Here is a 25,905-nt window from a genome sequence, read left to right as displayed (position 1 = left end):
AAGATTGCAGTGGGCGCATTTCTTAGATGGCTGTGTAGTTAAGTCACGCCCCACCCCACGCACGTATACAAGGGCTGTGATGGGAACCAATTGAAAATTTCTACTTACAAGCGGGTCTGTGTTTCCAGAATCCCCATGATAAATTCATCTGTTGCATTTGCTGCATGTGTCTTTTTCACCCTGTGTCCTTAGGGTTTAATTCCATGTCTTATACACAGTAGGTACTCAGTGGGTGCTTGTTGGGTGAAAATGCATTAATGACCATGGGTATCTATAAATATACCTAGTATTAGGAGACATAGGGGAGATAATTAACTCATTAACTGGCCAAGGTTCCCAGCAATGCCAAAGAATACCACCGTATGCCTGTGACCCTGAATCTTAAGCCTGGGGCATTCATAACTCCTGTCCAGACTCTCCCAGGAGTCCTGACCAGGGGAAGGAAGACCCTATGATACACGAAGAGAGGGGGAAGAGAGAGAAGGAGACGCAGGTGGGAAGAGGGAGAGAAGAAGCATTGATGCATGGCCCATGGTGGCCAGGAAGAAAAAGAGAGAATTGGATCTGACCATGTTTTTCAAAGAGCCACAGATTAATACCCAGCAGGAAATCGTTATTTGGACATGCCATTGATTTAATGTACCTAGGACACATTTCTATCATGTTTATGGCATTTTGCAACCCGCTTCCATTACTCAAAGTCACATTGTCAAAAGAACCCATGTTCATGGACAAAGATATACATCAATGGTGCTTGATGTATGTGTATATCTGATTATATATGTAGTATATACTCACTGCAGTTGATTGGGGGGGGGGGACTAAAAATATGAAAAAGAGAAAAAGTTATTTCTCGCCATTCAAAAATAGCTTTGCTTCATATTTCATTGTTTTTCCATCCAGATATAGTTTATAAGCTCATCTGTTTTTATATAGCCAGGACTGTTCTGTATACATCACTGTGTAACCTACTTTTTTTTCTATGATATGGAAATGGAAGTGATTTCCTATTGTGATGTTGGATTTCCACAAACATCACTGTGGTGCTTAGGTAACAGTCTGTTGTGTAGATGAGTCAGCAACAGAATATTCAGACAGAGCATGTATCTCAGGACATGCATAAGTCAGCTGAGCCAATGGGATGCCCCATCACAAGGTAGCCCAAGTGTATTGCCCAGAGAGCTGTTCATCGTCCTACACGAGCTGTCTAACTGGGAAAACCCTGTTTCCTTCCTTTTTAAAGCATTTCTGATTTGTATGGGTGTCCTTTGAATATGACTCTGCCAGGTTAATAAAGCAAGGTGGCTGGTGCAAAGCAACATATGTCACCTTGGTAGTTGACGATAGCTTTTAAGAAAGCAGTACCCTGTGTATTTTAACAGGGCTTTTTCCTGATCAAGGACACTGCTATTTAGTATGTCACCTTTTACACTCCTGCTATGTAGGGAGGGAGGGAAAATGAAATGAACGAGCCCTCATTTGACAGATGACTCCATCAAGACACATTAAGTCTGTGGACTCAGGCACAAGGTGGACCCCAAGTCTTCTGATTCTCAGCCAAGTTTTCCTCAATAAGGAAAGTGCCCTTCCTACGTAAGGCAACTGTTATTTCTTCTCTTTGGTTGCACACCTCTATCTGCAGTGGTAGGATAAAGCAAAACTCTCCTCCCACTGAGAGTTTTGTGTCTTCCTTCTTCTCTTTTCCTGTAAGCTTTTATAGTGTGGCTTAGATCATGTTACTGAACTCTAGTCAAAAGAGGTTGTATGTGTTATAAACTTAAGAATAAGTCAGTTAAGTGTTTGACTTCAGCTCAGGTCATGATCTCACAGGGTGTGAGTGTGAGCCCCATGTCAGGCTCTGTGCTAAGAGCTCAGAGCCTGGAGGCTGCTTCGGATTCTGTGTCTCCCTCTATGCCTCTCTGCCCTTTCCCTGCTCACGCTATGTTTCTCTTTCTCTCTGTCTCTCTCTCTCTCTCTCCCTCCCTCCCCCTTTCTATCTCTCTCAAAATTAAGGGTTAAAAAATTAAAAAAAAGAATTAAGAGGCAGTAACTCTTATCAGTGTAATGGGGGAGATAAATACTACCTAAGAGAAATGTCATGAAGGGTAATCCAACAATTAGTAGAAAGCATGGTACATGGTACAAATAATCATCACTCAATAAAAGTTAGCCATTGTCATGGTTACTCTCATCCTTAAGAACACCTTCTACCTGTGCTGTTGTAAACTACTACATGTCCTTGGAAAAGCCACGTCCCCATTTTTGAGCCTCTGTTTCCCACATGGAAATAGTGGAAGCGTATAGGTAATGACTGCCAACAAATCTTCCGGCGCTGATATTCTGCGGTCTCGCGGTGTTTTCCTACAGCAATTCAACTAACGAGGGGATGAATGTTAAAAAGTGCTGCAAGGGGTTCTGCATCGATATCCTGAAGAAGCTCTCCCGCACTGTGAAGTTCACCTATGACCTCTACCTGGTGACCAACGGGAAGCACGGCAAGAAAGTTAACAACGTGTGGAACGGAATGATCGGTGAGGTAAGTGGTCTTCCTCCCCCTAGGGCTGTCATCCAGACTGGGGCCCGCAGTGCTCAGGGGTGGTGGGAAGGAGGACTAAAGGCGCTGTGCTCCTTTGCCTCGTGTGCAGGTGGTCTATCAACGGGCGGTCATGGCGGTCGGCTCGCTCACCATCAATGAGGAGCGTTCTGAGGTGGTGGACTTCTCTGTGCCCTTCGTGGAGACGGGGATCAGCGTCATGGTTTCAAGAAGCAATGGCACGGTCTCACCTTCTGCTTTTCTAGGTAAGTGAACGCCATGGTCGCTGCCATTTACCTATGAGGAATTATAGGTATTTGTCTTGTTGGCTCAAAGGATGGAACCAAGGAGGACCTTGCTCACTTCCATTTAACAATATCAGTGCATTCCTGAGTGTGTCGTATTTGGTGTGTTTTTTTTTCCTTAGGTTTATTTTTGAGGAGAGACAGAGACAGAGCATGAGTGGGGGAGGGGCAGAGAGAGGGAGACAGAGAACCTGAAGCAGGGCTCCAGGCTCTGAGCTGTTAGCCCAGAGCCTGACGCGGGGCGCAAAGCCACGAACTGTGAGATCATGACCTGAGCTGAAGTCGGACTCTCAACCAGCTGAGCCACCCAGGCGCCCCCAAAGTGTGTCATATTTGAATGATCCCAATTCACATCCCGCCTGTCACCCCATTAACATCTTTCATTTATCTCTAACTTGGAACTATTGGCTGAAAATACAAGCATGTATTCAGATACTGGTCTTGATTGTGTGCAATGTAGATTAGTAGATATATGTCTTAGAGCCTTGAAAACATTTAAAAAATAAATCTTCTGTCCGTAGTTCATTTAAATCAGCCCATAAGCCTTTATATGGTATCCTCGTTCCCATCTTCCACCCCTCACTGATGTGACAGCCGTTTATTTACTGGCTGTAAGGGTGAAATAATGATGAACGTGCCGTGATTTATACCAGCACTCTGATAAACAAAATAGAAGTAGCCAGAAGAGCATACACTGATTGAAAATTAATGGAATCGTATTTTAAATGTGACTGTCCTTCAAGCTGAATGGTTTGGAAGGGAGGAAATTCCTTACTCTTAACTATTCCATAAATGTATGTTTTGACATAAGTTTTGTTTTGTTTTGCTTTTTTGTCATTTGTGTTTGTGTTTTGGTTTTGGTTTGTTTTAGAGCAAGGTAGATCTCTATTTTCTATCTTGTTTTCCTTAGCAGTGTCAGTATTTATGCATTAAGTAGCCTGGCTACAGGTGTAGAAACTGCATGAGACATAGCCAAGTGTTATTTTTTTTTTCTTTAAAGGATGGTATTGTGTGGAGTGTCTGGTTACCATCAGCGGTTTTTGACAGTAGCTATCTTGAAGATGGTGGGATTTAAATTCCGTTTTCCTTGGCACCCCCATCAGTGGGTTTGTCCCAGATTTGGGAAGGTGAAATTGAACATTGACCCCAAAAGCAAACTGCATGACAGAGGGAACTAATTAAAGTCACTGAAATTTGTTACATTTTTCCAGATAGACACACACACACACACACACACACACACACACACACACACACCCTTGTCTGGTAGAGACCTAAAACTTGCAGATGAGAGCCAGTCTGTGGACACTGGCTCCAAGCCCGTAGTCTTACTTGTCCACCATCTTCTTTTATATGTCATGGCGCATCCAGTGAAACCGTCCGTGTTTCGTTCCCTTCAGTGGAACATTGACTAACAGGATTTTGGGTGCCGCCTCACTCACAGAGACCTATGGATTTGCCATTTTCGTTTCTGATAATCCATTTAAGCTGTTGAAATCCTTACCACTCCCTGGATTTGATTTTGCACTCCTTGCTTCCATTCTCGTAACCTTTGTTGGACTAACGTGGACCTTGACACACACACACCTCATTATGTTCCTTTTGTGCCTTTGTCTGATATGGATAATGGACCCATATCTTAACAACAGAGCCTCACTACACCAGGAGAAATGCAGCCGCCCGATAGAGACGACACGGGCAGAATCTTAACGATGATCGGGAGACCCTCATGCACAAGCCACTGCTTATCACCATCTCCCATTTACCTGGCAGACTCTGTAACAGAGCTCTTTGGCCTTGGGGGTTAAGAAAAGGTTGGAGGAAGTGAGTTCATGGAAAGAATGGAAAGACGTGTGTTTCCTTTCACAAGTTGTTGACATACCTCCATAGTGAGAGAACGTTTTTTTCCAATTCAATCAGAGAAGAAAAAATGCCAACAACTGGCTTGTCTCATAAAAAAAAAAAAAAAAAAAAATGGGTTGCTGATATCAAATCTGACCTCAACCCAGTTTCCCCTAGATTTTTATCTTACCTGCATTAGTTGAACATTTCCATAAAAAGTCAAGCATTTTGCTAAGTTTAGCCAAGCCTCCTTACCTGCACCCCCCTTGTTCTTCCTCCTGTATCTTTAAAAATAAAGTAAAATAAATTGCAGCCAGAGGAAACTATTTTCAAAGCAGTTTTTACACAGTAGGCTTAATATGTTTTCTAGTCACTAAATTACATCCCTGTTCGATTCACTGTGCACCCCCTTATTTACGGCCATTATCTGCAGGTTTTGAAAGTCATAATGAGCCATGCTAAGCTACATTTTTCCATTCACTGGCTCAGTCTTCTGGAAGAGCCCAAACATTCAAAATCTGATTGCACTGCTCTTCATTACTTCCTGTCCTCTCTCCGCTAACTCCATTAACTCACGTCGGAAACGCTTGCAGGTAAAGCCTCCCAGGCTTCGTGTGCAAACGTAACCAGCAACTCTTCAAGGACAGAGGTGGCGTCTGGTGCAATATTTCCATTCATTTACTTCCAAAGACTTTCCAAGCAGGTTGGATTGTTTGAGCCAAAGAAATGCTGATCTGGAGCCTCCTAGATGGAAGCCCCTTCACGGACAAATGTTGAATCTGTTTTAATCCAGTCAAGGATGTAATCCGGAGCTATCCCAAATGTTTCTGGGTCATTCCTTAGACACTATAGATGGTGCTTCACCATTATTCCAGTGCTTTTCTATGTTGTGGTGGTGGTGGTGGCGGTGGTGTGTTAACAGCAATCCTTAAGGGCACTTCATAGGCACCTAACTTACCAAAACCAGAACACTGGGGGCGCCTGGGTGGCTCAGTCGGTTAAGCAGCCTACTTCAGCTCAGGTCATGACCTCGCGGTTTATGGGTTCAAGCCCCACGTTGGGCTCTGTGCTGACAGTTCAGAGCCTGGAGCCTGCTTCTGCTTCTGTGTCTTCACAGAGCTTCATGCTCTGTCTCTGTCCGTCTCAAAAATAAACAAACATTTAAAAAAAATTTTTTTAATAAACATTAAAAAAAAACTTTTTTAAAACCAGAACACTAGAGCAGGATCCTTTTATCTCTCTGCCATGCTCATGAGCCAAGGGGCAGGTGTCGCTTCCAAGTGGGGAAACATCTGGGATCAGTTGCTTGATCGGGCTTCCACCTTATTTTTGGAACAGTTAGTGTCAGCATTAGGATGCATCAACTGCCAAATGAAGCCATGTGCGTGAAGTATTCAGTAAGGATGGCCCCTAATATGTTGTATCATGTTACTGCCACCTGCAGTGGCAGTGAAGTTATCCGATGAATAAACGTGCATGTTTGAAACCAGGACACCTTTTTCAGGACCACGAACAGCACACCGCTACCGCCATTGCCACTGCTGGTTCTGGCTTTACCCGCGGAATCAAATAGCGCTTCCACGGGATGTACTGTGTGTGTGTGCACAGCAAACATCACACACCATCAAGTGCTTTCCGTGATTGTGCTCTTTTACTCATCATGGTGACCCTCCTCCCGTCAGATGCACCATGCCATTAACATACCCAGCTTGGAGAATTCGTTCACCATTTCTCCTCTTGAATATTGAGTATGTTTAATCTCCTAATTATTTCTTTATTTCTTCTCCCTTTTGGGCACACCTCATTACCCAATTGCAATGATTTCAGGGATATAATATTGTTATTACCCAAGCTAATTTCAACTAAGATATATCATGGTGGCAACCTCATTGATTTCTTCCAACTCACCATGTGTTATTTAACCTAAGTAGCCTGTGCTGGTACCTGATCCTTTTTAACATATTTGCACCATGGAAACTGCATTGCAAAACATTCCTGCCAGTTTTTAAATTATCCAATGTAGTTAAAGCTTCGGACGTATTAGTTTCTTGTTATATAGTAAGCTCATTAAACTGGAATTTATGATGACCCCTAGCTGTGTCACAGGCTTTAATGATAGGGTGGCTTGCTACCAGCCTAGTTCTTTATGATTATTACCAGCTTCATCAGAAAAACAATTTAAAAATAATAAAATGCCTACTATTCAGGGTGTTATTGGGCTTCTTATATTTTACCCTAAGAAAATGTTTGCTTGTGATGAAAAGGATTATAACTTTATTGGTACCCAAGGGCAGTTTCTTCCCAATGATGCATTCAGGTGGAGATATGTTCATTTTCCAAAATTTTTGTCTGTGTTGATTTTCTAGCAAATCTGTGACCTGTGTGAATACAATGGCTCCATTCAGCCCATTTTCATACCCTCAATCAGACTGAATATAAGCGTTAATTTATTTTACATAAAATCTCTTAACTTTCTAGAGCATTCTAAGATTTAGAACCTTGTGACTTGGCCTGCCCTTCTGAGACATCCATATGAAAATGAGCTGATGTAAACTACTTTTAGGGGAAATTACCATCTCTCCAAATACTCCTTCATTGTCTCTCTTCTTTGAGCAATGCTTTTTTCACCCAATTACCATGCGAATATGATATCCTCAGTTGACTTTTCAAATGCATTCAAGCCCATTTCCAGCATCAACAAGATTTTAAAATTGTAGAGATCTCATCTGTCTGGAGCAGACGGCAGAGAGGAGAGTGTGGTAGTCCGAGCAGTGGTGGCAGACGTTGACCTTCCAATATTGATTGCTGTCAGCCCCCTGATTTTACGATCCTTTTCTACCAGGTTGTAGTGTGCCCTTTCCTTCTGGAATTCCCCACACATTGTCCCTCTACCATGTAAGAATACAAGTGAAAATAAGAATAAAACCCATGCTGGTCAGCAGAAGCCTTAGAATTGACTCTTTGGGCCGGGTCTTGCTTCGCCATAGCATTGGTCCCCAGGATGATGCTATAATCATATCAGACCCAACGGACTCTCTATTTGCATTCTTTTTCCCGTTTGTTTTTACTTTCCTTGACCCGATTTGGATGGTGTCCTATGCTCTTCTCTATTTTTACCCTGTTATGTACAGTCTTGTAAAATGCCTCAAATGTTCTGTAGCATGAAGAATGGTGGAGACGTATGAACCGACAGGGATTCATAGCTTCTTTTGAATGATCAGATGCTCATGAGGGAGGGGTGAGCCTGCCAACGGACCTCTGGGCTTCCCGCTGGCCCTGGTTGTGAGAATCCGCAAACTGACCATGTTCTACTCCTCTGGCCTGTTCATCCGCAGAACCGTTCAGCGCCTCCGTGTGGGTGATGATGTTTGTGATGCTGCTTATCGTGTCCGCCATAGCTGTTTTCGTCTTCGAGTACTTCAGTCCCGTTGGATACAACAGGAGCTTAGCCAAAGGGAAAGGTGAGACCTCCCTCACACTGACCCTGTTTCATTGACTTTCGACAAAGATTTCAGGTGGAGAGCACATCATCCTGTGTGGGCTTGCTCTTGGGTTCCATGAACGGTGCCAGGTCACCAATGCTACTGGTAACCCTGTACACTCTACAGGTTATTTGCTTGAACTAAAGAGGGGATCAAACAAAACGGAACACTTTTAATCGTGTTATCCTATGGCAGCCTGTCGCCATTAGGTGGAAACCACTGGCGATTTGTTGAGAAAGCAGATTTGAAGAATTTTTTCTGGCAGTTAACATTTAAAATCTGTGTCAGAAGAAATGTTCAGGTTGTTTTGAGTCTCGACTTCAGTCCGGGCAGAGGAAGTGGCTTTTATAGATACTAGTTTAAGAACATTCTCCAGACTACTGAATCACACTTGAATTCATTTGACAGTAAAAATAGTTATAAAGTGGTATTTTCCCCCAAAGAATTACATTTTCCTCTTGATAGTGCCTGACCTTAGTGCATTGTACTTGATAAAGCTGCCATCAGTAGGTAGAAAATCGCACTGGGAGACATTCATTGGCTATAACTTATTAAGAGGCCCCTGTGCAAACCAATATTCATGTTAGAGACATAAACACATTACATCACTCTGAGTGACTCTTCCTCAGTGCACAGCACGTTCTAAGTGGATGGCCTCGGGAAGGCTGCTTGGACCAAATCCCTTTCCTGAAAAATGACTTAGGTTGGTGGAAGACAGTAGGCATACAGCCATTCAAAATCAGGGTGCTTCAACTTGCCACATATTCTTATCCAGAAGATTCACTATTGGAAACAGTCAGCAGGTCATGGGAATCTGCTAGGAACTTAGTTTTCTTGAAATCCTCCCACTTCTTAACCACTGAAGAGTGGTGGTAACTACATGAATCATCTCCAGTCAAGCTAACATAGTGAAAATGCCATAAATAATCATAAATTGTGTTTTAAATGGGAGAGTCACCAGCCTCCACTAAAAGGGCAACGTAAGTAACCAGTACAGAGGTTCCAACAGAGTGGGGTCTGGGAGGGTTTTCTGGGAGTGATCGCACCACAGTGGAGTCTGTATTTACATTCATAGAATCAAAGTTTGTGCTGTTTTGTGAATTCATGCATTTCTCTGACGAGCATTTATTGAGGAGGTACCATGTCCCAGGCACTGTGCTAGCACAGAGGGACAACATGATAAAGTGGGCGGAGACTTCCTGATTTCCCCCCTCCCCCTGCCGGGGAGCTGAGAATTTACTTGTGAAGATAACACATGAACACGTAACATTAATAGTCACAGATGGTAATAAGTGTCAAGAGAAGGGGAGTAAAAGACAAAGTGAGGTGACGGGTGGGGGCACTGCTTTAGATAAGATGGCCAAGCAGGGAAGAACTTCCGGAAGACAGGACATTGGAGCTGAGGACCCGAAGGAATGAGAAGTCACGTGAGAAATGGAGGGACAAGCATTTTCTGCAGATGGAACAGCAAATACAAAGAAAGACCTTGACGGTGAATCAATCTGGATGAAACAGAAAAGACGTGAGTGAGAGCGGTGGACAGTGATACAAGATGGCGGGAAAGGCGGGACGGAGCATGTACAGCGTAGGAGGATCACGGGGGCTGCTCTCTTGGGATAATGAGAAGGGCAGGCAGGAGTGGCAGGAAGGTGCTAGTTTTCTGAGAGAAAGGATTACAGTAGTTTGAACTTGGCTGCAGATTAGTGGATAAATCAGGTATATATCTTTCAAGACGAAAAACAATCCAGAGGCCGTCACATGTGACAACTCCTTCTCTGGCCAAAGCTCACACTTGGAAGACTATTGTAAGGCAAGGAATTGAGCAAGCAAACTCCCCAGCCCTTCCGTCGCCTCGAGGCTTTTTGTTTCCTGCTCATCTGCTTGTGGAAACTCCAGACATGACAGCTACAGGTTTCTTTGTGCAAAATGGCTTTCTGTTACATTTCCCGGCACGTTATGGGGAAGGTTTTATGTCCGGCTCAGTAATAGTATCCATGAATCAGGAGTTCACAAAAGTCTTGGACAGAAGCCCTGCAGCTGCCTATTTCTGATTCCCAAATAGCCATCACTTCTGGTCAGCCTCATTCCCTAATAAAATTAAGTAGTTCATGAAGTTAACTGGATTGACTCTAATTATTATTTTTTTTCCTAAGACTTCTTGGCATCTTGGGAATAAATAAGTCCAGAAGATTATGAAACTAGGCAAAGAGAAACAGAAGCGCTTGAGATTGAGAATAACAAAATTAATTGCCTTCCCTTTGATGTGCTGTATAGGGTTATTATAAATATTGCTGCCGCCTGGGTTTGGCCTCCAGTGTGCAGAAAGCTTGCTTCTCCCAGGCTCCCTGCCCAGAACTTCATACCTCCCGTCAATGATTCACTTCTGCCACCTTATTTATTGCCCACTCTGCTGGTGTTGCCAACTGAAGTCTGAGTAGATCATTTTTTCATATCTTCATTTACTTAAATGACATAAAAATTAACCTTCTGTTAAAGGAAGTCCTTTTTCCCATGAAATGAGGGCATAAATTGATTTTTTCTCCCCCTTGTGCAAAACAGACATGAAAGCCGAAAGGCTTGCATTTTACAGCCCGCGGGTCCCACCCCCACCCCAATAAATTGTGCCATGTTGTTCTGCCTCTTTAGTGAAGATTGCTACAAAGAACATTTAAGAATCTTAAAAGGGCCACGTAGCTGTTGCGGGGATACACCGAGGAAGAAAAAGTGCTGTGATATCAGAGTTCATTTTCCATCACCTGCAACCAAATGTCTTTCATCTGTGAAGTGGTGGGAGAATTCAGCTGTTATTCGGGTTCCTTGATGTCTCCAATTGCAGAGCGTTTTCAGTTGGGTTTAATTCCTATATTGTGCACACTTTACGTCTGAGTTTGAACAGGAGCAGTTGCGAGGGACAATTGGATTAGCCTGCCACACGTCAGTCCCACTGGACCGCATGGTTCTTACCGGTAGCACGGCCTGTGAGAACTGAAGCGACCCCACACGTGCATTTCTGCAAGCCTCACTAGGCTGATTAAGGAGATTGGCTCCCCCAGATGGAAATCGAATCCAAATTTAAAACCACATTTTGCAGAGCCCTTTTCTTTTCCTTTCTCCCTTGTTTGTTTTTATTATTTATTTCGCCTTCTTTTAAGAAATGTGGCCAAAAAAAAAAAATCCAGCTAGATAGAAATGTGGGGGAAATGCTCATTTTTAAAGACGCAGGGAGTGTGGTGGCTGTGGTTCTGGGGCAATGAAGTACCACCGTGAGACAGTCCCATCTTCCGGCACCCGGCAGGATTGCTGGCAGCCGCCGCATTGCCCTTTGGAGAAAGTTCTGAGAATGTCCTTCCTGTTATTTGCAGCACCCCATGGGCCTTCTTTCACGATTGGAAAAGCTATATGGCTCCTCTGGGGCCTGGTGTTCAACAACTCCGTGCCCGTCCAGAACCCCAAAGGTACCACCAGCAAGATCATGGTGTCCGTGTGGGCCTTCTTCGCCGTCATCTTCCTGGCCAGCTACACGGCCAACCTGGCCGCTTTCATGATCCAGGAGGAATTTGTGGACCAAGTGACCGGCCTCAGTGACAAAAAGGTAAGGTCACCTTACTTCCCTCACTGCCCGAGGGGCTGATCTTAAATGCTCTCTTCTCAGAAGGGCCCATTCAAACCCATCAACTCTAAAGCACAAAGCCAGAGGGTTGGGGTTTTTTTTCTTTTAACTTGAATTGGCATCTTTCTAAAAATTTTAGAAACAGAACCTGAGGCTTAGCCCTCCCGGATCTAAAAGATTCCGGGTCTAATTTGGAAGCACCGTTTCCCCAAATGGTCATCTGTCATATTTAGAGAACGATGACGGTGGCACTGTGTTCCAGCTCAGGCTGGAGTTCTCCCCGTAAGACAGCGCGTGGTGTTGGAGGAGACCCACGAGCCTGGACAAGGAGAAACTTGGGCGGGGCGGAAGTGGGGTGCTCTGAGCCTGTAGCGACGTCCCCGTTCTCTGGCATTGGTTGAGTCTCTAATGTGCCCCACGCCTGGATTTCTCATCTCTGACACGAAAGAAAGTCGTCTCTAAGGCCTGCCCAGAGACAAACTAACAGCGCCTTTGTACCCGTGTAGCCGGCCAGCCCCACCGTCTGCATTCCTGACTTACCTGAAATTTCAAGGGCACAAAAGGAGCAGAGAGGCTTTTCGTTCGCCACCGGCTCCTTTTTACCCAGACATCTCTCCAGCCCTCCCTCTCGGGGCGGGGCCGTGCTTCCAATATCACACCTGCTGTCTCCATTCTCTGCTAGAATGTCACAAGGGAGGCGGGGTGTGAGTGGCTGTTCAGAAAGGCACCCAGAGGAAGAAAAGAGGTAAACCGGGTGCAGCCTTCCGTTGAAATTTTAGGTTCAGGAAGCAAATCCTGACTTGCTAAGCTCAGCAGTGTGGGGATTGCTGCCTCGCAAAGATTTTCTGTCTCGCGTACGTGGATAATTGTCTCTCTTCATAAAATCTCACCAGCATGTCTTGCTGACTTAAGTCTACGTGTATTCTTTTGGCATTCGTCAACAAACCGCTGAATAGAAAATCAACCATGAAAGGCCCTAACAGCTTATCTGTGACATATGCTGTGGTTGAAAGAGGTAGAGAGAAGGCCTGTCATCAGAAAGATGATGAGCGGCAGGGGTGAGTGGTTGGCCTCTCTCTGAACGCTTCCCACTGTGGCTGGAGTAAATGCCACTCTACCATGGTGACAGAGACCTCTATTATCTGGTGCACCCCTCAAGTGTTCCCTCCCTCTTGCTCGCACAGCCGCCCTCCCCGTACCCTCAGTACCGCAAGCAGATTTCCACCACAGTGCCCTTGCACTTGTTCTGCCCTCTGCCTTGAATGTTCTTCCCCATCATTCATGGCTGGCTCCTCCTTGACTTTCCGGTCTTTTAGGGAAAGTGTCACCTCTTGGGAGGGGTGTTCCCAGCTACTGTGGCGAACTTGGCAGCTTGCGCTCATACTCCCACGATACTTCACTTCTAGTAGAGAGAAATAAACAACACACGCATGAATGTAAATGGGGAACAAAATTCCAGGCAGGAACAAGTATTATCAAGGAGCTAAAACCTGTGAGATTAACATTGACATGGCTGGAGGGGCTATCAGGGGAATGCTTAGGAGAGAGTTCTCTGGCACTTAGGTGCTCAGGATATGTTTGTTGGGTGACAAATGCATGCTGTGTAGGACACTGTAGGCATCTCACCTGGGTCTCCTGGGATCCGTCTTCCAGCTCCGTGTACCCATCCCACTTTTGCTGACAAAGGCTCATAAGGGGGATCTTCACAGGAGGATCACCTTGGGGCACTAGAACGGTAAACTTCTGGGAAGGTTAAGTTCCCCCAATCCCTTCGGTTACCTCTAAACAACAGCTAACCAGTGTGGGAGCACAAAACCCCAGCCGTTCCTTTGCTTCTGGGCAGGGCAAACTCAGAGGTGCGATTTACTCCATGCTTTTATAGTCATGGAACCTGGCCGTGCCTCCTCATTCCTCCCTGACATTTAGGAGAAGAGATTGTAGCGAGAGAGGCAGACAGCAGTCGTGAATGTGCCTTTTAGTCCATAGAATCCCCCACGGCCACCGGCACCGGTACGTGCCTCCCGTCACATCAGGGGAATGAAAATACGGTTCCTCGAAGAGGCAGGTTGAGGTACAGCAGAAGCATCGGGAACCAGGATTTTTCAAGAAAGTAGTTCACGGCCTATTTTGCTTTTTGTTGCTCTTTTCAAAGGCAAGGGTGAGAAAAAAATATCCCTTGCTACGTAGTTTTGGGTCTAAATAACATGGCCGCTTGTGGGAAAACTAATTAGAACCACTAATAATTTGACTGACCTTCTCTGGCTTTGAGACGCCTCGTAACAGATACCACATCCTCATGGGACACAGCTCAGCTCCCAAGCTCAGAGCATTAGTGGCACGCAGATAGTTCTTTTAATTAAATGTTTGGTACAATTAGATAAACAGCAAAATTCTTGGAGTAAATAAGCTAAATGCTCCCAGAAGAGTAATAGCAGATCCACCGAAAAAGTTTACAAAATAAAAAAATCTATATGGAATCAATTTAATACTGTACACACTCAGGTGTTTTTTTTCCTTTTTCCCCCCCCCCCCCCTTTTTTTTTTAAATCATGATTACCTGTGTAACAACTCAGGTTTATGATGCTTTTAAAGCATTTTGCAGTCTTAGTGCTTGCTGGGAAAAGCACCGTTGAAGCCCGTGGCGCACTCAGATGAGCTCGGGCTTCGGTTCTAAATAGGCAGATTCATAGGTAGATGTTCCCCTAGGAAATACTAAAGAAAAGTTGAAATGTTGATGGGGAAGCTTCCCAAAAAGGGTGGGGGAGCTCCAAGATGAATGTAGTGGCGAGAGCAACGCCAGATTTGGGGTCAAATGAACCTCCTCCTCCTCCTCCTCCTCCTCCTCCTCCTCAGCCTTGCTGCCTCATGAGCTGTTCCGCACCTCTGGGGGCTGGGAGCGGTGCTGCACCAGCTGGCCTCTTGTGACAATGGGGGGAATTCAGGAGCCTGCCTCGGTAGCGGAGCCCACGAATGTGTCCCCGTGGAGTTGTGCTGTCCCCGAGCGCTGCGGTTCTGCTGCTGGGTGGGCACTGGCTGCACAGAGGCCTCTGAGCCTCTCCTCCCTTCTAAGGGCCACAGTCGGTTGATGCTGACCTCCAGAAGCTCGTGGCACGTCACCAGCAGGAGCAGACCGTACTCGAAATGCAACTCCACATGCCAGTGACCCTTATCTGTAGTCACAGAAGACAGATATATTTTTAATTTTTTTTTAGTCTTTATTTATTTTTGAGAGAGAGCGAGAGCTCAGTGCAGGGTGGGGAAGAGGGGCAGGGGGGCGGGGAGATGGAGAATCGGAAGCAGGCTCCAGCCTCCCAGCTGTCAGCACAGAACCTGACGTGGGGCTCGAACCCACAAACTGCGAGATCATGACCTGAGCAGAAGTCAGACGCTCAACCAACTGAGCCACCCAGGCGCTCCTAGTTATTTTTAATAAATGTGTAGTTTGGATGTGTAAGAGGAATAAAGAAATGTCCTGGTCCATTGCCACATTTGTCCTAAGCATTTTATCCCCCAGACCTGCATCTGTACCTGCGTGGTCCTGAAGGGCTTGCCGTGTCTTGCCCCCTTGGATGACTTCCAGACTTGTTCACATACTGGATGGAAGAAAAGTTTAGAATATAACCCTCCTAATCCTTTGCTCTCCGGATTAGAAGGAAACTGGCCCCATTATTTGGCTAAAGTCACTTTGGGTGACAGCAGGTGATGAGGCAATGTGTATCAAGCCACGTATTCTTTGAAGGACCAAATGATTAATTGCAAAAGCGGTCCCCAGTTTACACATAGAGAAACTGAGGCTTGGAGAACTTAGGCAGCTGCCCCAAATGACTCAATTCCTAAGGGGCAGATGAGGAGCTGAATTGTCTAAGCCTAAGACCAAGTGAAGGCAATGAACTTGACCAGGGAGTGTAGTCTTCAGAGAGAGAAGCCCCAGGGAGTTCCACTGACTCCCTCCACCCCCGGCATCGTGATTACATTGCTCTGTGGTCTTGCTGACCATGGACATCTCTGTACCACCCTTTCCTCTGCTACAGCCCACATCTGTTTTGTTCTCTTTGGACACAGAACTCTCTGGGAGAAAGTTGCACAAGAAATCGTTTCTGAAAACTACACGGATGATGTCCTCAGTGGGAGGCCCCCGGATTTAAGAGATGACCCACACTTACCTCGTGTGCCTATGGTCTGTTTTTCACACTGTAGGTCCTAGCTTTTTAGTGAGCCCTGAAATTAATGTAACGGTTGTGGCCATTAAAGAAATAGAACATCTTAGTGACATCAGAATAGATCACATGTAGAAAGAGTGCAGGGAAGTGGCACTTGTGTGTGTGTGTGTGTGTGTGTGTGTGTGTGTGTGTGTGTGTGTGGACAGGGTATACGTGAAGAATGTCCTAGTCCATAGAGTGTGTTTTGAGAGTCATGCTGTAAAAAGTTTGACAGCCTTGGGGCACCCGGGTGGCTCAGTCGGTTAAGCATCCAACTTCAGCGCAGGTCATGATGTCACCATTCGTGGGTTTGAGCCCCACGTCAGGCTCTGTGCTGACAGCTCAGAGCCTGGAGCCTGCTTCAGATTCTGTGTCTTCCTCTCTCTGCCCCTCCCCTGCTTGTTCTCTCTCTCTCTCTCTCTCAAAAGTAAATAAGCATAATGAACATAAAAATTTTTTTTTTTTAAGTTTGACAGCCTTTACTCTAGTGGGAAAGGTTTTTGGATCTCGGTGCTGGGCTGAATTTTGTGGGGGTGATGGTGCAGTTAAGGCCTGAGAAGTGTGGAAGTTCACCACTGAGGCTGAACATCTGCCTCTGTCACTGTGCAAACCCAAGGTAGGGACCAGAGCAAACCTGTAAAGAGCTACGTGGCCCCTCTGCTGCAGACAGGGAGTGAAGGGGACACATCTGGTCAAGTGGACCATCTCCCATGCCTCTGGAGATCGGAAGCAGCTGACACAGCACCTAGATTTATACAGAGTACTTACCTGTGTCCCCAGAGCAGGCGGCTGCCGTGCCCACGAGCGGGGCTGGTGCCTCTTCCTCTTTTGGTGATAAATTGAGGCACTGCCCGCCAGAGGGAGTGCAAAGAGCATTTTGTTGTTCATGTGCACGCACACACACACACATACACGCACACACACATGCACACACACTCTACCAACGCAAGGCACCAAGCAGGAAGATCTCATTTGGCCAATGTATGGCCACTTCCCCCCAAATGCAGTGGTGGCTGCTTATTACACAGCAGCTTGCCTAATTCAGGGGACACGATTTTCAAGTGGAAATTTTAATTAACGGTGAAATGAAGTGTGAGTCTGGAAGGAAGAATGATGGTTGTGGTTGGTCTGGCTCGGGTGAACTTGGATGCCTTCTCCGGCAGTTCTTAGCTGCATGTAAGACATGCTGACCTAGAAGTCTCAGATGCCTCTGGATCCTAGCCCTGGTCCCGCCATGGGTTTGCTGGGCATCCTTCCCTTCTGTGGGTTGCACGGTCCTCCCTCTAAAAGAGGAGTGGTTACTAGCGACGGACTTTGAGGAAGGACAGAGTTCAGACTTTAACCTGAGGTCAGGCATAGGTGCGATGGAATTCTGGGCTGCTGCTTGCAAGCAGTGGGATCCTAAATAGGTCACGTAACCTCCCTCAGCCTTAGTTTCCCCATCTGTAAAATGGAGCCTCTAAGATTTGTTACCTGGCAGATTCGTTGTGCAGATTAAATGCTCCAGCATCTGTAAAGTCCTTGGCACAATGCTGGCCCTAAGCAAGTCCTCAAAAAGTGCCAGTCATTATCATTACTGTATAGTTCCAGAATTTCCTATTTCATGGAAAAATGAAGCCCAGGTTACTTTTTTTTTTGTCCATGCTGATAATAAAATTGAAAAGTAATAATAACTATTTTTGAGTGCTCATTCTGTTGCAGGTACTATTTTAATTACTTGACAAATTTTAGCAATTTTAGAATGCCCCACTAACCCCTACAAGAGGAGTACTGATCTGGAAAATAAATGGAGGCAGTATAAAGTGACTTATCTAAGGTCTCATAGTTCATAAATGGTAGAACCTGATTTTTTAACTTTTGAACCTGAGCTCACACTTGTACCTATTGCCCTCTGCTGACTCTAGATTTTAATTCTGTTTCTGGGACTCAGTCAGACCTAGTACTCTTGACTCCTAATCTCGCTGGGCTGTCCCAGGCACTGCACTTATGAACACAATATCAGTCAATCAGGGAAGACAAGTGGAGCATGGAGAGCCAACCTTAATGGAGGCTTGAGAGCCATTCAAGATATGGGCATCCCCAAGAAGCTAATGGTTCCAGCTCAAGAAACGTTCGTGGAGGCTGCCATTATGCCTGGAATATATTAGGTCCCCAATAAGTGGGCCATGCATGAATGAGCGAGTGGGGAATGAGTAAATGGCAAACACAGAGTTACTGTAGGGGAGGAAACATAATTTTCCCCCTATCCTTGTAGGTTCTTGGCTGAGACACCTCTATAACAAAAGACAGATGAACAGGAGAAAAACAAACAAAAGTTTAATAGCATGGATACATTCTGTAGACGTGGGACATGCCCAGGAAAGCCAAGTAACTCTTTGCGATGGCCCAAGCCACCAACTTGACCACTGTCACCAGCTAAGGACAAAAGAGAGACACGGGGGGCGGGGGTGAGGAGTCCTGTTAGGGGAGCTTGTCAGGAAAAGCACAGTAAACAAGGATGAGGGCTGTTCTATAGACTTAAGTTGGTGCCTTCAACAATAAGAGTTTCTAGAGATGAGACATCTTCCTTCTCTAGGTGCTGAGAGGAAGACACCCCTACCAATATCAGTGCGTCTCTTACAAAAGGGCTTTTACTCTTCAGACCTTGTCCTGTGTCTGCTGTTTGTAAAAATAACCAGCCGAAGAGAATCCTTAGGCCAAGGAGGCGTATCCTGGCGTGATACATTGTGTTGTTCATCATTGCCCAGGGGCGGTCATGGTAATTGTGAATGAGGTTCAGACAAGGGAGTGATTGGTGGGGAAAACAGAGAAATTTCATGAGAAGGTAGATAAAATGAACCGAGTTAAAGTAACACCTTCATTTTGGCAGTTAGTGTTTCCTGAGCACGGCCCGTGTGCCCACCGCAAGGCCAGTCTATAATGGGGCCAAAAAAAGTTAATCCAACGAATGCCTGTCGCACACGCAGCCAGGCCCTGTGCTCGCCACTGGGGGGACAGTTGGGAACGAGACAGACACTGTTTCTGACCTCTCAGAGCTCACGGGCCAGTGGCAGGTGGGATTAAATAAAAAAGGAAACAGAAATGAATGGTTTTTCAGCTGTCCTGTGCTAGGGCGTGCATATGTTTAACTCCCGACACAAGACACAATGGTGGCTGACTTCTCCTCCTTCTTTCTTTGTCTCTGTCCTGTCTGTCTGTCTGTCTGTCTCTCCAGTTTCAGAGACCTCACGACTATTCCCCACCTTTCCGATTTGGCACGGTGCCTAACGGCAGTACCGAGAGAAACATTCGTAATAACTACCCCTACATGCATCAGTACATGACCAAATTCAATCAGAAGGGAGTGGAAGATGCCTTGGTCAGCTTGAAAACTGGGTAAGGATGATGGGGATTTGTTTTCTTCTCTGCAGGCCTGCCAGCCCATAAACCTCACAGAAAATGACTCTGCGTGCCTTGGTGCTTACCTGCCTTCGCAGCTGTGTTTTCTGGAAAGTAGCTGTGGTTCAGATGAACCCTACGTGAGGGCTCTTTTTGTTAATCTCACGAGCACCACAGGTTTCCTTCTGAGTCGTGTTAAGGAAACACAAATCCAGGACACTTGAAAATGCAGAGAACCAGAGGGGTTTCTTCAACTGATAAAGAAGTTGGTGCAACCCTGTGGGATATTTCAGCCAGAGAGAAAGATCTAAAGGGTCTGTTAGCCTCTCGAAAGTGCTGAAAACAAAGTGCTGCAGACTTTTATCTGATTTGGGGTAGGAGTTTTTGGTGAGTGGCTGTATGTAAAAGCTGATAGTGTAGCACTGACGAAGCAGAAAGGAAAGCTGGAGAGAAGAGCAGCGTCTCTAAAGGTGCAGCCGATGTCCCCGTCCACCTGTTGGCACTGCAGAGTGTAGCCTACTCGGAGGGAGGACCTGCTGAGAAAAGACCGCAGAGGCTAGGATCTTGGGAGGTGAAGCTGGAGTGTGCCTCTCCTCCCCCCGTTGATATCGTGTGTGGCTTGGGACAGACGCTGAGTTGTTCCCAGCCTCATATGTAAGATGGAAATCCTAACGGGACCTAATTCGTAGGGGTTTTGTGAGGACTGAGGGAAGATGTGCCGGAAAGCATTTTGCACAGACACGACCCGACTGCCAGTGCTCTTAGTTGGTGTAAAGGTTAAATTCTCTTCCGTGGCCTCTTCAAAATGCTGGGGATGTGCAAAATGCATCTTGGGGGGTGTGAGACATGACTGTTGTGCATCATCCCGTAGTTTCGTCCACAGCCTCTTCCTTAGGGGCGCCGTCTAAACCCTCAAGCCCAACTTCCGCACGATTTCCAGGAGCTTTGGCCGGTCGCATTTTGTCCCTTCAGTCTCTTTGGAATCTCTTTGGTATCTCAGCAGGGGCTGGGACAACACGTCTTGAGAAGTCGAGCCCATGGCTTACCCCAGACTCGTTCACGTGCTGCGCATTCTGGCTCAGAGTGATTTTTAAAACATCTCATGGAGGACAGACACAAATGCAGAGAAGATACACACATTAAGGCAGTGCTTGACGACTTTGTCCAAACTGACCATCCGTAGCCAATCCCTAGAAACCCTGCCACGCCCTTTTCCCCCGCCACCAGCCTCGCTTCTAACACCGTAGACTCATTTGGCCTGTTATTCTAGCATCTCAGTAAGATCACACCGGACGTCTTCTTTTCCGCTCGCCTTCTTTCAGCCCAGCAGTCTGTTTGCGAGATTGCCACGTGTCACTGCAGGTCTGTCATTGCCGTGGTGGTGTGGAAGTCCACTGTGGGGACATGCCACAGAGTCATCCTCGTCTGCTAGTCGTGAACGTTGGGGTGGCGTCCCATTCGGGGATGTTTGGGGTAATGCTTCTAGGGGCATTCTCACACATGCCCTCGCTGCACAAGGGAGTACACCGCCCTTGATACATACTTAAGACAGGAATCGCCGAGCTGTAAAATGCATGTGTGTTTGATCTCGGTAGATACCAGAAAATTCTGATGACTTTCCAGTTGAGCCCCAGATATGGGTTTTGTAGGTTTGTTTCTGCCATGGTCTTTTCTTCAACATACACTGTCGGTTTGGACGGACCATGAACGCAAATGTGGATGACAGTGGTTAGAAAGAGCGAGTGGAGTCTTGCTGGCCCCGTCTCTATCCATCTGTCACCCAGAGCAGCGAATGGGTTGTTTTCTTGCTTTCCCATTTTTTTTTTAAAAAAACAATATGAACAAAAAGGAGTCAAGGAATGGAAACGGTTCCTAGCCATAAATTGTATACATTGTTTTCTGGAAGCCATATAATAATTATGACATCCATCCCAGCAAACCTGGGCAGCTGGCAGCTTTACTCTATACTCAGTTTTCCATGTGAGAGATAATTTGTGCTATTACAGCAAACTCAGAAACCAGAGTTGGAGAGGTATGAGTCTTTTTAAAAAAATATTTATTTCTTTTTTTTAAATATTTATTTATTTATTTATGGAGAGAGAGAGAGAGAGAGAGAGAGAGAGAGAGAGAGACAGAGCACAAGCAGGGGAGGGGTACAGAGAAGGACACATAGAATCCAAAGTAGGCTCTAGGCTCTGAGCTGTCAGCACAGAGCCCAACACGGGGCTCGAATTCACGAACTGTGAGATCATGACCTGAGCCAAAGTTGGACGCTTAACTGACTGAGCCACCCAGGCGCCCCTGTATGGATCTTTTTTAAAGAACTGCTTGGTTAATTATTTAAATTAATTAAATTAAAATTTGAATAGAGAATGCATTACATAATTCCAAATCAAAAAGTATTGTATAAAAAGATGAACAGTGAAGAACCTTCCCCCCACACTGTTTCTCCTCTGCCAAGTATCCCCAACAGCAACCACATCTCCTGACCATCCTGTGTCCCTCCAGATCAATCTATGCATAATTAAAAGCCTTCTGTAGCTCCTTTTTTGAAAACGTTCATTATTTTCTCTATTGGTCTCTTGGTCTTTTTCTTATTAAGCCCTTTATTTGTGGTGTAGTTACAAATGGTGTTCCCAGCTTTCTGGTCTTTGGAGCTTCCAGATGGTATTTTTTTTTCCATGCCGATTTTTTTTTTGTAGTCAAATTTATCAGTTTTTTTTTTAAGTCTTCTGGGTTATGAATTGTAATTCAGAAGTCCTTCTCTACTCCAAAAAGAGATTCCTTTCTTGAATTTTCTTCTATCCCAGTTGCATTTTTTTTTTTATTTTAGAAAGATAGAGCAGGGAAGAGGCACGACCTGATATGATATGACTTCAACCCCTCAACATGATTATGAGAAGCAAAATGCAGGAACCTGCCACCACAGAATGGTACCAGGATCCCAGCAACTCCATGGGGGTCTCATCTGCTCCTCCTCCAAGACTTCATCAAAGTCAAGTGTCTGCCTCACCTTGCTTCTTATCTTTTCCTTACCTCTCACATCTCGTCTCCTTTTAAAACTTGCCACTAGGAAATAGGTTATTTTAAAACATGATGTGCCTTAGGCAATAATTTCACAAGAGTAAATATCATGAGGCTGTATTGTTGAAGGAATAACAGTAACAAAATGAACTCCTCACATACCCAGCACCCAGCCATTCCCCTCCTTCACTGCAGCATCTCCAGAAGATTCCAATCTTCTGGAAGGTAGAGAGAGGTGCCCTACGCACCCCTGAATTGTTAAACTTGAGGAGATTTTAAAATTAAAATTTTTTAATGTTTTATTTATTTTTGAGAGAGAGAAAGAACGCAAGCAGGGGAGGGGCAGAGAGAGAAAGAGGGAGATACCAAACAGGCTCCAGGCTCCGAGCTGTGAGCACAGAGCCTGACATGGGGCTCAAACTCATGGACCTCCGAGATCATGACCTGAGGCGAGGTCAGATGCTCAACCAGCTGAGCCACCCAGGCGCCCCTGTGAGTCTGCATTTTAACAAGTATCCTTCTTCTCCAGGTGATTTTGATTCATGCTGAACTTTGAGAACTACTGTTCTAAAGGGATTCCATAAACACATTCTACTGAGACAACATATAAAAAGTAGACCAGTCAATGTAACCACGTAGCTTATCTCTGGGATCCCTAATTGCCTTAAGACCAGAGGTAGAGAGAAACCTGAAACTAAGTTAAGTTTCATTGTTTACTGAAACTTTAAGTCGAGATAAACCATTCCAGAAATCAGCAGGCAAATCAACGAGGAAACAAGATATGACGTGCAAACATGGACAGAGATAGGGTTTTTCAGGATTGGGTCTGTTGTGACAGGTAGGGGCTCTCCTGAATCAGAGGTGGGTGAGCGGTTTGTGACCCCGGGTTTCTAGACCAGTATTTCTCCGAGGGTGGCCTGAGTCTGAGTCAGTAGAGGTGCTAATAAAAATGTGGGTTCCTGAGCCCCACTGAGCCGACAGAATCAGAATGTCCGGGGGCGGCAGCCTGGGAATCGGCATGCCAGAGGAAGCTCTTCGGTAACTCTGACCTGCGCTCATCCAGGTTTGAAGACATCCGCTCTGGAAGAGGGAGCTGAAATGAGCGGAGGCAGATTTAGATTTACAAATGCTCCGTCATGAGAAGCTCATGTTCTCCAAGCGGTTCTAGCAAATGGGCAAACTTGCAAGCCCAGCGTTTTACGGCAGATTTAAATTAAACCGTCAACATCCCCAGGACTCCTCAGAGCCTAATATTTCAAGACGCAGTGGGATGGTTTCTGTTTATCTTCACTGATGTTCGTGTGCAGTTATTTGTATATACGTTTATGAAAAGTCCTAATTTCCTTTGGAAGCATCCTTCTTTAGCCCTTGGCCATGCCGTCCCCTATCTATCTGATTTCCTGTCCCGCCCAAGAGTGTTGGGAAACAGGCAGGCATCTTTCGGCTTCCCTTACGTTGAGTATTTGGAGAGAAGGATGGGGAGGGAGGGTTGCCTTTGGACTGATAAACATTTACTGCAGGCCTCACGTCGTGCTCAGGGATGTGTCTGTAAAAATAAAATCAGGCAGCTACTTGCGTAGCTTCGCGGCACTGCCTTCGCGGTAAAGGGGAGCACTGAGCCCCTGTTCTGGAGCACAGGGTCCCCAAGCCTCTGGGGCTCAGGAATCCATGCTTTTATTAGCAGTTCTGGTGACTCAGGTAGAGGTAGTCCGTGGCTTCTGAGAGGTTCATTGAATGTTGGGAGATGGGGTCCCGTCTGAAGAGGAAGGGCATTTGAGAAGGCATGCCCCCGAGGAGACGAGGCATGGAGGAGGTTTTGTGCAGGCTTAATTGGAAGTGTCTCTGGGACCCCATCATTGGGCACCTACCTCCCCTCTGCATCTGTTGAGACCCAGCAGTTGGTGAGACGCAGCCCCAAACGTTTCACATGCATAATAATCCCGTTTAATCCTGACAGCATGCTGCCGAGCCGGGTGTCTCCTTTAAGGGATGAAGAACTGAGGTTAACTAAAGTACTCAACAGGCTATTTAACCAAGTCACTACCTTGAAGAGTTACTAAGTGTGATATCTGGGGTTGCCTCTCCCCAGCGGCGTGCCAGTGAGGCAGCTGGGTGTAAGAGGTTAGAGCTCCAAAGACTTGGAGCCCGCAGTTTTATCTCTGATATATGTGTGTGTGTGTATCTAGGCATATTTAAAATACTGCATATAAGATACAGATATTTTATATTACATATCTATCAACTGACTACCTGAGAGTTGATAAGATCACAGCATCCTCTTTTCTATCCCCACAAGAAACTGGTTGGGAGATGTTGAAGTTGCCAAGGCAAAGGTAGCTTGGGAAGGCGTAAGGATTGTCATCGATGATTAGCTGCTGTGTGGGGCACGTTCTTTCCAGGATGCTCTCTGAGTGGCATACATAGCTAAAATATTAGCTATATTTTATCAGTCAGGCAGGATCAAACTCAGAGGGTTCATTTCCAGCTCCTGGGTTTGAAAGCAGGCATAGACAACAGGGCTCCACGAGCTGTTCTCCTAAATGGGATAGCCTCATCTCTAGAGAAAAGTCAGATCGACAGTGACCTGGTTTCTGAGATCCACCCCCACACTGCAAATAAAGCTTAAAAATAATTGCTACCACATCACAGAGTTAGGATTTTTTTTTTCCAAAATAAAAACTCAGGGAGGCACAGGCCCTTTTTTGTTTTGTTTTTTTTTTTGGGGGGGGGGGTTTAGTGGTTGCAATTATCTCTTGTTAAACTGAATTAAAACTATATTAATGGATTTTCAAGGCCACCCATAAAATGTTAAAAATAGGAAAGAATGGGGGGGGCGATTTAAAGGTGGGATCCTAATTCTGTAAACTCAGCAATGGGGAGAGAGGGAGAGGGAGAGGTAAAAAGAAGGCAAAAATGAAAATACATCAAAACGCATCAGAGATACTGCTCATTGCCTGGGAGTCTGATCTTCTTCCCATCTTTGTGTGTGTCACAACTGTTCTGCAACAAAAGTATTACTCATAATAATCAGAGAAAAGTTTCTTCTGAACACAACGCTCCATTTCTTCCTGGTGTCTGTCCTCGCATTGTGTGGCTTACACCCCTCAAATTGCCGTGCGTGCACATCTGCACTTTGCTTTTCTCCAACCTGTACCGTGGTGTTGGACTGTTTTCACATTTAACGACTGGACGGTATTTCGCCGAGTTAGAGGAATATAAATTAATGTAACTCACGGCTCTGCATTTCCATCACCCCGTGGCTGGCATGGGAGCCCCCTAAAGAAACAGCTATTTTAGGAAGCTTGCTGGTACCATCATTGTAGATCAGTTTGTTCACATTGCTGCCCTCCACCGCCTCTCAGACGTCTCCGTCATGCACAGTGTCGTTTTCCTTCACCTTAAGGCACGCTTCTACCTTGTGCACAGCACCATCTCTGGGATTTTCTTTTGGCCCGGGCTACTACATAACTCAGAGCTCGACTTGCGATCCTCTGTCGGCAACTGTGGAGAGCTTAGGGCCTCAATATCTGCT

General features: G+C 45.7%; 1 protein-coding gene across 1 annotated transcript in view; it reads left to right on the top strand.

Moving 5' to 3' along the window:
- The window catches only part of GRIN2A (glutamate ionotropic receptor NMDA type subunit 2A), a 369,843-nt gene that overhangs the window by 299,283 nt on the left and 44,655 nt on the right, over positions 1–25,905 (top strand). The window contains 5 exon segments of the mRNA XM_019468560.2: positions 2,368–2,536; positions 2,646–2,799; positions 8,016–8,141; positions 11,525–11,754; positions 19,186–19,346. Coding sequence (XP_019324105.2) covers positions 2,368–2,536; positions 2,646–2,799; positions 8,016–8,141; positions 11,525–11,754; positions 19,186–19,346 — 840 coding nt within the window.

The sequence above is a fragment of the Panthera pardus genome, unplaced genomic scaffold (assembly GCF_024362965.1).
Source record: "Panthera pardus isolate Hobbes unplaced genomic scaffold, ASM2436296v1 HiC_scaffold_5, whole genome shotgun sequence".
NCBI lineage: Eukaryota > Metazoa > Chordata > Mammalia > Carnivora > Felidae > Panthera > Panthera pardus.
The sequence above is the reverse complement of the archived record's forward strand: the minus strand, read 5'-3'. Positions and strand labels throughout refer to the sequence as shown.